This window comes from Centruroides vittatus, unplaced genomic scaffold (genome assembly GCF_030686945.1).
Source record: "Centruroides vittatus isolate TY-2023 unplaced genomic scaffold, ASM3068694v2 contig_564, whole genome shotgun sequence".
Taxonomy (NCBI): Eukaryota; Metazoa; Arthropoda; class Arachnida; order Scorpiones; family Buthidae; genus Centruroides; species Centruroides vittatus.
The window spans coordinates 1,514,374-1,528,503 of NW_027122335.1; the positions used below are offsets into that span (position 1 = coordinate 1,514,374).

The window sequence follows — 14,130 nt, forward strand, 5'->3', positions numbered from 1 at the left end:
ATAGCATATTTTAATACCATAATTTTTTAAAAAATGCTTTGTTTAGATTTAAAAATTTATTTTTATAATATTACAGGACCGCACTTGTAAAATGGCGCAGCTGGGCACTCCCTCAAGTTTACATGCTTTAGACAAAATGTAAAGTGTGGCAGTATTCGAAGAAGTTATTTAAATATAAAATCTATGAGTCAAAATTCTAAAGCCAAATAACGTCATGTTGAAATAAAAAATTCAATCGAAATAATGTCAACTAAAATTATCACCTCCATGGAGCTCCATGGTTTGTTAATCATTTTCACTTTTAATAATTAAAAATATTAATAATATGTGTGTATGTACGTAAATAAATGCCTATATACACGCACATATATAAAATATATGTATATGTAGGTATATATGTATGCTCGTTTATAATTAATGGGATGGATTGTAGGTGTTATATATATATACATACATACTACCATTTTTTAAATTATAATATAAGTATGGATCCTTGGAATATATTAAGAATATGATTATATCATAAAAATTTCAAAATTTTATATATTAAATATCTAATTAGTTTGAAATATTTATGCAATGATAAACATAATTATAATTAATTTCTGAAAGATATGAATGTAAACACAGTAGATGAAATATAAAATTAAAATAAAATATGTAATAGATTTCAACTAAGTTTCTTAATTTTTGAATTAGTCCTTTAATTGATCTGTATTTTTTTATTATAATAGATTTAATTTGAGTAAACCTTTATGAATTTTTATGGAATGTGATTATATATATATTAATAAATTTAAATCCTGTTTTATTTGACTATAATTGTGGGTTAATGTACATTCATGGTGTAGGTTGGGGATGGCAAACCATTTTGTTCCCATGTTCTGTATAGTAAGCATACTTAGCTTTAAAGATATATTTGTGTGCCGAAGTTTTTAGACTTGGAGTGAAAATATTTAAAGAAATTAAATGAATATGGTTTAATTAGAATAAATGTAAAAAAGCTGAGTGGAAAAAAAAAGATAATTGGGTGATAAACCAATAGGACAATTGAAAAAGAATGATAAATTGAAATTGTATGATATGTTATGTCCACATTAGATGAATAGCATATCAGATTACTGCAACAATGAAAAGGGATGCGGTTTTATCACATCAAGACAAGAAGGAACCAGACATATGGCAGTAAACACAATAAATATCTAAAATATTGTAACAAACAATACATTACGTGCCACAGGTTTGCCACCCTTGGTATAGGTCTATACTAATTATTATTATCTGTTTTATTTTTAAAAAGTAAATAATTCTCAAGGAAAAGAAATATGGTCGGAAGTTACTTTTAAGTAATTTATGCAAATATACATCTGTATACAGGATCAAAATGACGTTTAAAAAATTTGGGGGATTGTAGAGGATGAAATTTTGAATGTTTTGATATAAAGAACCCATATCCAGAAATGTGATATAAAGTTTCTACAGCACTTGCAATTTGCGGTCGGTATGCTGAATGAAACAGCAGACTACAGTATTTATGACAAGTTTTATTGACAAGACAGTAGAGTACAATCAAACTGTACATCGAATCAGTGACTGCACTACTTTAGAGTAAATGTTCAATGTGACGACCACCAACTTCGTTACATCATGTGCAACGACGAACCATGTTTTGTCTGACTCTCTGTAAGATGCCACGCAATCCTCTGATGATATTAAATGCTGTAAAGATGCACTTAGTAAGCTCATGAACTGTTCCTACAGGTGTTGTATACACAAGGGACTTTACATAACTCCAGAGAAAGAAGTCAAGAACAATAACATGACGTCAATGGACGGAAGGGTAGCTACCAAAGTGAAAGGCAGTCAAGCACTTCCTACCACTGTAGAAACTTTATATCACATTTCCAGCTATGAGTTCCTTATATCAAAACATTCAAAATTTCATCCTCTACAATTCCCTAAATTTTTAAAATGTCATTCTGATACACTCTGTATAAATTGTCTAAAAGTAACTTTTACTAAAATATGCAAGTTTGTATAAGTAATGTTTTTGTTTATTTCATAGCATTTGCTTTCAATATTATTACATTAGTATTTAAAGATGTTTTTGTTATAAAAGATCAGAATTTTCAGTTATGCTAAGAGAAATAAAGAAAGAAGTACAAACTGGATATGAATTCCAGATCTCTTGTTACTAACAGTCAGTTTAGTTTTCAGTTTAGAAAAACCAACCTTGAATCTGCTTGGAAGAAGTATTTAGAGAATAAGAGGATGTATATAAATTACATGAAAGCAAAAAATAAAAAGTATTTTTTCGGAAATTAGTAACAATTAGTTAAAAGAGTCATTTTTGACTTTTTTAATTCTGTCAGTTTGTTACTAATTTTTTACATTTTGGGATATTATAAATAGGTTTCATTGACCCTTTGGGTTAACTAGTGTTTCAAGCTGTGTGCCATATAATAGTTGGCATCACCATTTTGAGAGATTCTCAGCTGTGTATCACAGTAAATTCAGTCTAAATTATACAATGGGTACCTGTCTCGATGATGTTTTTTGTGTTCAAAATTTACAGCAATGCATTAAAAAACTTAAGGAAAAAACAGCAGCTGGTAGTGATAATATCCTTAACTATATAGTTAAAAATCTACCCACTGTTATAATTAGCTACCTAGCTAGACAATATAATGAATTTTACAAGAGGGGTGTAGTCCCAGACGATTGTAATAAGATGATATTTTACATGTTGTATAAGAATGATATAATGGACTCAGGCAATTATTGATTATTGCACTTGTCTATTTTTTGTAAACTTTTTACTTCGGTTTTACTATCCGATTTTAATTCATGGATTGACAACAATAATTATAGGAACCCCACTTAGTCTGCATTTATAAGGAATGGAGGCACACAACTGGCACTTTTCATATTAATGGCTATCATCCAAATTCAGCTCCATAGAAAGAGACATAAGATATTTGCACTGTTTCTTGATGTCAAGAAAGCATACGATGTGGTAAGCATTACATACTTGCAAAATAAAATGCGTCAATATCGGGCTGAGACTCAAATGGTGGAAATTATAGGCTCATTATTCGGTCACTATGATGTGATTATTAAGCAAGACAGCAAGCAGTGGCCACCTTTTAAGATAGATCGGGGTTTGCTAGAAGGAGACCCTTGGTCCCCTCATTTCTACACTTTCGATATAAACAATTGTTTTGATAGAGTTGATGATTGGTTTATAGTTGATGATTACATTGTACATTCAATTTCCTATGCTGACGATATTGTGATAATTGCTCCTACTGCAGCTGCATTAAGTAGAAAAATTCAGGCACTAATGACATATTTTATGAAGTTAAAATTAATCCCTAATAAATCCTTAAGCCCTAATAAATCGTTTATAATGACTTTTAGAAATGGGGCTAGACTTCTCAGGAAGAATATATCTTTTTATATTAATGGGGAAGAGCTAAAGATGGTGAATGAAATTAAGTTTTTGGGGGTTATTTTAACTCCTATTCTATCATTTGATAAACAAGTTAGTATGTCCATGATTAAAACAATGCAGTGAAGTTGTTTTCAATGATTAAACTAAAAAATATTCAAGTTTATTTCAAGCTGTTTAACTCTATTATAGTGAATGCAGTGAGTTATGCATCTCCAATCTGGTTTCTCTTGAAATACCAAAAACTGGAAGTAATTCAGAATAGTAATTCATTGGAGTTTAATGTGTCTGGTAGTGCACTTAGGTTGGAGCTGAGTAGATTTAGACTAAGTGCAATGTTTATAAAAAATGTATTAAATTCCTTATGATGTTGAGGGACAGTGGGCGGCTTTCATCGATTCTGCTGAGACAGTTATATCATAAATCATTGTTAAATAGGCTGAATAGAAATTGGGTGAGTCAATTTGCTAAAGTGTTTAATAGTTTTGGGTTTTCCATATGGCCATTTACAGATGCGCTGGACATAAGTGAAGAATTAAGTAATTAAGTACTCAATTAATTCGGAATGTATTGGAAAGTTCATTATCTCACGATATTGAAGATATTCATATATGTAAATCGCCTGATTGGTACAGCATGATATTGGAATATCCTTACATTAGTAACTATATATTGACAAACTTACCATTTAATATTAAAAAATTCTTTATTCAACTTAGACTTAACAAAGATGTTATACTGATTAATAATAAATTTTGTGTGTATTCTAATAATGTCTGCCCGAGTTGTAACGATAATTTTTCAAAATTTCACTTGATTTGTAGTAGTGAAAAGGCTAAAGGATTAAGACAGAGGTATGGTTTTCATTTTTTAAGTGACTATACTTTGGAAAAATCGACGTATAGTTTTTTTCATTCAGCCAAGATAGAAACAATATATAAATTTTATAATTATGTTAATAAATTTGTTGTGACCAGTTGGGAGGCATTAACCACTTCACCTAATATATTGATATGCATCAATAATAACTCCCTATGTAACAGGCTAAGGCCTACTATGAATAAAGGTTTAATTGAATTGAAAAAAAAATTTTAATAATTTAGCAATTATAAGAAAAATATTAATACTGTATGTCAGCATTGTTATTTTTTACTTTAAATATTTCTACAAGTACTTTTGACAAATTATAGATTGTCTTCTTTGGGCATAGAATAATGAACTTTACAATTTAAAATATACATTAATGTGTTCCAAACGGCAAATTAATGCATATTTTAAACACATTAATGTATATTTTAAATTGTAAGGTTCCATTAAGATTCCATTATTCTATGCCCAAAGAAGACAATCTATAATTTGTTGAAAGTACTTCTAGTAATATTTCAAGTAAAAAATAATAATGCTGATAGACAGTATTAATATAAAATACAACTTACATCAACCATTAACTGGTGTGAATATGATTAGCACTTGAGCAACAAACGTTTTCGTAACCCCTTCTGTGCTCTTCTTCGGGTTTTTTTTATAATTCAAAACAGGCTAGATCTTAAAATTCGAACATAATCAAACAGTAAGATTTTGAATACTGTATGCTCATGCATTCTCTGTTAGATGCTTAAATAAGATTGAATGTTAGGATGAGTTTGAAAAAGGGGGAAACTTTTTCAAACTCATATAGTTTAGCTTTGAGGAAGTATTTGGTCCAGTTATTGAATTTGGCTGAAAACTGAATATTTACTTTATGACTGAATATACCCAAATAACAAATAATACTAAATATTTGGTCCAGCACTAATCATTTCATAATCAATGATGCCCTATTTGGATATTATATGATATTAAAAATTTTGTATAATTTGAGCTGTTTTCTTTGAAAGTGGTGTAAGTCCATTTTTGACAAAAAGTTAGCAGATTGTATTCATTGTTATCATTAACTATCTATAAACAGTTCCCAAAAAAATCCTTCAAAATTTTCATTATTTTGTCAATATAAATTTACATAGTTAATAAAATTACAAATATAATTACTTTGAAAGTAGTGTAAGTCCATTTTCTGAAAAGTAGAAGGAAATGTATCAAAATAAGAGTTTATTTTATAAATACTTACCTGAATCACTGTCTGATTCTAAGGTGACATTCTCCATTTTGAATATTATTTAATATAAAATGCACACTTGTTATAAAATTAACAATTTATTAGTAATTTTAGAGGTAATTGTACTTATTTACTTCAAGTTAAGTGAACAAACAGAACACACTACTAAGTTTTATACTATACAAAAAACGCGGAATGTATCAAAATTCCAGTGAATGAACAAAAATTTGAAAATATAATACTAGCACCTTTATATCATCATGCCAGACCCGTCACATTCAAAAAATTCAATGATATGATGGATCTATTACCTTATATTCCTCCAATACATCATGACTATTTTCGAAAACGTCCTCATAATGATAAATTAAAAATGGCACATATTAATATAAAGTTGTAATTAAAGTAATTTAAATGGTATTACCTGAAGAAATATTGAGATAAATGTTTTTTTATTTTTTTGACATATTTAATAAAAATTTCAAAATAAAAACATTGGTTTGATTCAATTGAAATCCCATATTTAATATTTCATAAATGTATGATTTTCACATTTTGTTGACTTTGAAAGTGGTGTAAGTCCATTTGAGGTCATCAAAAGTATAAATTTCTTTTAACTAATACTTTAAAAATGACCACATTATAAACTTAAATCAATTTAATATGCTCATTTTATGTTTTTTAAATCTTAACATATACCAATATTTTTAAACCATTCAAATATAAACCCTTAAATATCTCCATATAATATAAAATGGACTTATGCCACTTTCAAAGAAAATGACTCATTTATCAATACTAAATTATTTTACATCATAAACTGTTAAAATTAATGTTATAATGTTGTTATATAATATAAACAATAAATCTTTAGTAGGAGATAAATCAAAATTTAGGATTAAGATGCTATTCTGAAGATATAAGCTTCACAGCAGGAATCAAAATTGCCAACATGACTTGAATAATTTGACTAAAAAAGGGTTACTATCATTTGAGAAATAATTTATATATACGATGACTATAAAATTTTAGAACCAGTCAAAAGATATGGTAAAAATTTTTATAGGAGTTCAAATCTATACACAAAATCCCAATGTGCCATTTTGTATTTTGACAATTATTTATCTGAAGATGAGCAATGATACTATAAAGCATATGTAAAAGCATGTTTTGTCCAATATGTATAACAACCAAACAAACAGTTGAAAATTACAGGTTATTTTTGCTGAACAATTTAATTTATTTATCAAGTAATTTGACATAGTGCATAGTAAATAATTTAATTCTAATCAGTATGCTATGATAACACTATCTATCTTTAATGGAAATTATTTAATAAATAAATTGAATTACATTGTAAAAATAACTTGTAATTTAGTTATTTTATTTAGTTAACTGTTGTATTCAAGAGCATTTGAAATTATATATCTGCATATTAGGGATTTCAATAAACTTTTTTTATGATGCTATTAAAAAAATTAATTTTACAGGTGAGTACAAATTTCTGTAAATAATATAAATTATTTATAATCTAGAAAAAGAATTAATGTGCTTTCTTAAAATGAAGATGAATGTGTAAGGAATTAAGAAACTTGCAACCAAAATGATAGAGGTTAGACATGATAAAGGAGTCATTTTAATGATCTCTGATTTTTGAAATGTGAAAATGGATCAATGTAGTCTAGAAGTACTTGGGAATTAGATATGGTGGATTTATTGCATGAGGTGTGTGTTTCATGTTCTGTTGGAGTTTTATAGACAGATAAAAAGTGTACCTATACAGTGGAACCAGTAGTGGAATAGGTAGTTAAGAAAGAAAAATAGAAGAATTCTGTGTGATATTAAGGTAAGGCAGATATGCAGATAATGTACTGATGATATGCAAGGATAAAAAGTGGGTTAGCAAATTTGCAAGACTTCTGAACCAAGCACGGGTTTGAGACTGAAAAAAGAACAGGAATCAGATAAGTAGGTAATTAAGAACTGTGATAGGGATGTAACTTCTTTATACAGGAAGGATACCTTCAGCCCATCTACAATCCTTTTGGTTCTAAGAATTTAGAGGCAGGCATTAGGCACCATCTCTTGCTAAATTTGATTATAATCCTGTTATGTATAAACTGCCAGCATTCTAGTCATTAATACAAAGGATATATGGTATAACAATAGAAGAAACAAATACATTCGAAAATGCCATCATAAAGCACTGTAAACATGAAAATAAAATGACAGCAAAATGTTCTACAGTGCATTCCAGTTTGGAATGTGTTGTAGAACATTGATTTTAGAATACAGGTACTCCTCACTTTACGACCTATCTGCTTAATGACCACTCGCACTTACGACCAATCAAGTTTCGACCTGCAATTCGGGGAATCCCCTTTCTCAGCTTGAGTGTCGATCAGTGGCGAATGGTGACATGTGCACTAAGCATACTATAATAGGCTAATAGCGTACTATAATAGTCTTTTTATGAATAAATTTGAAGCTTGTTGCATAATTTGTATAATTTTACAATGATCCTATATTCCTGGCACAAGCTCCTTGCTTATCAACCAATTCGCTTAACGATGTGGTCGTCAGAATGGAACTCAGTTGTAAAGTGAGGAGTACCTGTAGTTTGAAAACCTGATGCAAAAGACCCCTTAAAGAGGCCAAAAACATTTATCTTATTAAAAATTTTTGCAGGAAAGAGTACAGAAAGTGCCCTGTTTTCCCATCTCTGCAGATGCTCATGTATCTGTGTATTTTATGCATCAAAATTTCAAATTCTTAATCTACACACACACACACACATATATATATATATATATATATATATACACTACTGGCCATTAAAATTGCTACACCAGGAAGGCAGCATGCCACACATGCAAAATTTGCATGACAGATAGAACATGCTGTGATATGCAAATTTTCAATGCATTCATGCAAGGCAGGTGGCAGTAGTGACACCTACAATGTGTATAAAAGAAGAGATTTTACAGCAGATTTCTCATACAGAAATTGCATTTTAATGTTGTTTTCTGGTAAGAACATTGTTGTTATGCCTTGTGTAAGAAGGAGAAATGCCTACCAGCACGTGTCTGACTTTGATTGAAGACGAATTGTAGCCTACCAGGATTGTGGTTTATCATACCGCAGTATTGCTGCTTGCGTTGGTCGTGATCCCATGACTGTCAGCAGAATATGGAATCGATGGGTTCAGGACAGTCATACGGAACACCATGGAGTATCTCGGTGGCCCCCATCACTAACAGCCATCTTATCCGCATGGCCTTAATGGATCCTACAGCCACGTCACAAACCCTTAGTCAAGAAATGGGGTTGTTTGCAAGACAAGTGTCTGCACAAATAGTTTGATGACATTTGCAGCAGCATGGACTGTCAGCATGGTGACCATGGCTTTGGCTACCCTTGACGCTGCATCACGGGACCCAAGAGCGCCTCCAATGGTGTGATCAACAACGAACCTGGATGCAGGAATGGCGTCATGTCATTTTTTCAGATGAATCCCAGTTCTGTTTAGAGCACCATAATGGTCGGATCCATGTTTGGCAGCATTGTGGAGAGTGCACATTGCCAGCATGCATTTGACATCATCATACTGGCCCATTACCTGGAGTGATGGTATGGGGTGCCATTGGATACACGTCTTGATCACCTCTTGTTTGCATTTTGAACAGCAGCTGTTACATTTCTGATGTGTTAAAGGTCCATGGCTCTGCCCTATTTTCGAGGCCTCTGTAACACTACATTTCAGCAGGACAATGCACAACCACATGTTTGACTGTTGCCCTGGCCAGCACGTTTTCCTGATCTCTCACCAATTGAAAATGTCTGGTCCATGGTTGCTGAGCAACTGACACGCCACCACTCGCCAGTCACTACGGTCAATGACCTGTGGCCTAGTGTTGAAGCTGCATGGACTGCTGTACCTGTGCATGCCAGCCAATCTCTGTTTGACTCCATGCCCAGGGGGATAAGTGCAGTTAGTGCTGCCAGAGGTGACTGCTCTGGGTATTGATTTCTCAAGATTTATACTTCCAAATTTCCTAAAAATTTAGTTAGTTGTTCTTCCCACTATAATGTATATGTCTAATAAATATCATTCTGTTATTTGCATTCCTTCCTGGTGTAGCAATTTTAATGGTCAGTAATGTATATACACACACGACATGCTCACACTTGAATGTATGTCTGTATTCTATAAGAATTGAGGAGAAACTGTTAATTGAAGTCAGAAATAGAAAACTCTTGTTTTCAATGTGGTACCTCCTCTTTGTCAAACATTTCCCCAGATGAAAATATGAACAGGTCATAAAAAATTTTAAAATACTAAGAAAAGTGTGTAACATAATTATTTTGTTAAAAGACAAAAATGCATGTAGAATGTAATGTTGGAAAAAAGTGCAGTCAGTTGTCATTTGTTTTTTATTTGAAGTTACCTACTTTCACACTGAAGTAGGCAGTTACTGTCATTCAAGGTGATTAATATTTTAAATTTATTTTGAAGATCCATAATTGATCTGCTATTTTAATATCAATTGATAAAGTGATTTTATTAACTGATCAATCAATAAATATTTATATTAAAAATGTATTTTCCACTGTAAAAGATAATCAAAACTACAATGACATCATTAAAATGTTAATCTATTCTATTCATTTTTAAAACTTTAGATTATAAAAATTATTTCATATAAATTAAAATATCATTCATGTAAGATTTAAATATTATTTAAAGAACTATCAACAAAGAAGAAATTAATCATAAATTAAATAACAAAATAAATTATTGAGTGAACTTTTCAAAGGTGTAATTGGACAAATGAAATTGAAATTTTTCATCTTGGAGGATAACCTCACCATTTATTGTTTATACTGACTTCCTTTGAAAAACGGAAGAGAAAAAGAATAGAAGGAAAAAACACACACACACTTAGGAACAAAAAGACTACTGAACAAAGAGTAGAAAAAAAAAAAATCAGTAAGTTGCTTAACTTTCCTGGAAACATTTAAAACTGTGTGTGGCATCATCTATTATGGTATTTTATTAAAAAAACTTTAATATTTTTTAATTATATAAAATGGCAAAAAGCTTAATTTTGAGGGTAGGAATGAGTTTTATAAAAAATTGTGAATGCCAATAATGAATAAATTGTTACTAAGTCTGATCCTATTTGAGATATGGCACATGACATCCATCCTCTTTAATTCCCTGTTGACCTTTAACCACCAAATAGCATCAGTCTCCTAATACACAAACCTCCCTGCAAAATTTCATAAATTTTCAACAAAAAAAAAACACAAATTATTAAGCTTCAAAAAGAGTGAATGAAATCATGCCCCCAACACTCACATAAACACACAAACATCATACATACAGAAATCATCCCCAAATTTTTTTTGCATTTCTTGACATTTTAAGGTCCCCTGAGTCTAAAAATGTAAAAACCTTCATGGATCACTTTTTGACCAATCACCATACTTTCCCTTTTATATATAACAGATCTGGAAAAGGAAAATACAAAATGACAACATTGTCACATCTGCAAGTTATAAAAGTGACTTGTAATTAATTATATGAAGTATTTTAAATGATTTTTATTTGGAAAAAACATGTTTTATTTAGTGTTCATTTATACACTATGCAGACTAGGTTGAAAATTTTTTCAAAATGGGACATTTTACTATACAGTCAAACCTGTTTTTATTCGGTCTTTTTTTGTGCGATTTTTTATTTGTGCGGTATAGTTGGTGACTAGTCTCATGCGTTTTGTCACGTCTCACGTTGACTTATTATAGCTAAATAAACTTATTATAGCATAAATGAACCTATTATAGTAATATTATTGCATGAATATGCGAAAAATGAAATAATTTATTTTTTAAATCAACAAAATACCACCTGGACAAAAATATGTAAAACAGACGATAGACAAGACGACGCAGTCAAGTGCTGACATCTGTTGTCAATAAATTCTACGTGTGTTTTAATTACGTTAATTAAACCTTCAAAGTGCTTTCACATTCCTGGACCATTAAGATAAGATTCATTTCAAAGCGTAAATTGAAGGTAAATGTACTGTATTATTTTTTCTATTTAGATATAAAATTTTAGGATTTTTATTTTATGTTTAGACATAATCCCTGAAAATGAATAAGGGCAAAAACAAAGCGAAGAGGAAGGTAATTTCTTTAGAAACTAAGACTACGATTTTAAAACGAGTTATTTTCTATGTGAGACTTTTTTTATGCGGTCCCTATTCACCGCATAAAAAAATATTTTTTTAATCGTGTTGCGAAACTATTTTTTATAGCCACTCATGAAGTTTCGTGCAATTTTTTTTATGCGTTTTTTTTAATGCAGTCCCCGCATAAAAACAGGTTTGACTGTATATTATAATTCTTGCAAATATTTATTGTTTTCATCCAAAAACGGCTCTCAAGAAAAAGTAAAAGCATTAACTGGTCTTAAATTATGTAATTGTTTTATTTTAATATATTATTACTAAATGCTAGAAAATACTCCTTTAATTTGAATTTTTTTCTTGTAATATGTGTGTATATAATGCATATATATTTTGATACTTCTGATGTTAAATATTTTTATTCAAATTAGGTAGCAGATTATATGTTGTTTATCTTTGGTTTAAACAATACTTAAAAATTAACTGTTTTTATTTCTGAAATTTATACAGATGGATTTCCACAATACAAAATTTCCTTTTTGACAGATTTTTTTTTTGTAGTGTTGAAAATATGGTAAATCTCCTTTAACTTTGACTTCACATAACTCATACAAATTTTTTCAAAAAATTGTACAGTAATTTAAAATTTCTTGGTGATAGAAAAATTATAATCAAGGTGTATTTTTGATATTCTGAAATTTGTGATACTGGGTATTATTTTACTGTAGTCCTAAGTTATTAAAGATAATATAATACATTGCTATATACTATATTTGCCTCATAAGCAAATTTCAATGATTTTTGATTAAAATTACCTTCTTAATACTGGAATGATTCATAAACACACTGTAAACAACCTTTAAAGTCCAGTAACAGGGTTGGAAACATTCATCAAAAATTTTTTTATTAAAAAAATTTTTGATGAATGTTTCCGACCTTGACCAAAGTCTGCATCAGGTCTTTAAATTAACAAAATTTCAAATTGGAATGCATAGAACAAATTTTAAAATTTTTTGTTGTTGGACTATAAAGGTTGTTTACAGTGTGTTCAATGATTTTTAAAATGGTTTAAAGGATATGTAGATTATATACGAAATATTTAAAAATTTCAACCCATCTACATTGGCAGGACTTATAAGCTCATAAAAAAACAATCCGCATTTGTTTACAATGCGGATTGTAAACAAATCTTCAACAAAAACCTAATAACCAGTGCAATCTTCAACAAACCTAATAACCGATTTTTGTCGGTTGGCACGTGAGTCATGGAAATAGGAGTTCGATTGTTCGAAAATTGTTTAAAGAAGACAAGAAAGCTTGAGAAAGGTCACAGTGAGGTGTCCGAAAACGTTTGCGATAAAATTTGATTGGACTTGCACCGGTTATTAGGTTTTTGTTGAAGATTTGTTGGCAGGACTTATCATTTTGTCAACATTCCTAGATCTTTTTACTGTTGACATAACTTTTAATGCACAAAAATTCATTAAATAGTTTGCTATCGTTTATACATAAGTTCCAATAAGTATAAATGAATAAAATGTTTTTCTCAATCTTCTCTACCCACAAATGGGTTTCTTGTAATAGGATCCATTCAAATACTTTCATTTCCACGAAGGACCAAGGTATTTAATCAATTAATGCAGGTTGGTAAAATTTATAAATTGTGTAAAATAAATTATGTAAATTGATATTGATATTGAAATTGAATATTGGTGCAATCCCATTGTCTGTCTGTCTCTTTCCTTAATCTTGAGAATGGAGTTAGATGAAAGATGAGACCAGATATGGAAAGCTTAAGGGCAGGAGGTCCCAATTAGCTATATGAACTTCCAATGCAAATCACAGTCATGTTATTTCAATTCAAAGGTATGACTCTGTTGCTAACAAGAAAAGTATGGTGTATACAAGGGCAAGACACTACTAATTTGAGGTGGAGAGCGTATATTTTAAACTAAATAAATTTAAAAAATATGATTAAAAATTGCAGCCCGGCATTGTGACGATGTCACAATAAATAATTGCTCGTTAGATATCAGTTCTTCTGTCAGTGCTGTGTTGTCTTTCATTTCTTAACTGCCTTTTTTATGTTCTTTCAGTCTACCTGAAAATTTTCTATATTTACTTTGAATATACCACTTTTTTATATGCTGGGTCCAGGTATTGATGTTCTGTAGATATCAAAATTCCTGGAATTTGGATAAGAATTTAGAGATCTTTGTTTTGGAACTGAATTAGAATACATGGGTGTAAAAGCAAAATGATTGCCAGATTACATAAGGTTATATAGCATGATGTAATCTGGCAATTGTATGGCTTTAATCTAAAAATCAGGTTTGTAGATATTTATATTTGTATTTAGGTGTCATTTCATATTCTCTGAGTACAAGATT

The 14,130-nt window shown here is 30.1% G+C and overlaps 1 protein-coding gene across 10 annotated transcripts in view; it reads left to right on the plus strand.

The window, feature by feature from the left end:
• The window catches only part of LRR (Leucine-rich repeat), a 159,868-nt gene that overhangs the window by 196 nt on the left and 145,542 nt on the right, over nucleotides 1-14,130 (plus strand). For all 10 annotated transcript variants that reach the window (XR_010881313.1, XR_010881314.1, XM_067274815.1 and 7 more), the window contains exon 2: nucleotides 77-280. Coding sequence is in view for 8 of the 10 variants with exons in the window: in XM_067274815.1 (XP_067130916.1) it covers nucleotides 244-280 (37 nt within the window). In the remaining 2 variants the exon portion in view is untranslated. The remainder of the gene's footprint in view (nucleotides 1-76; nucleotides 281-14,130) is intronic.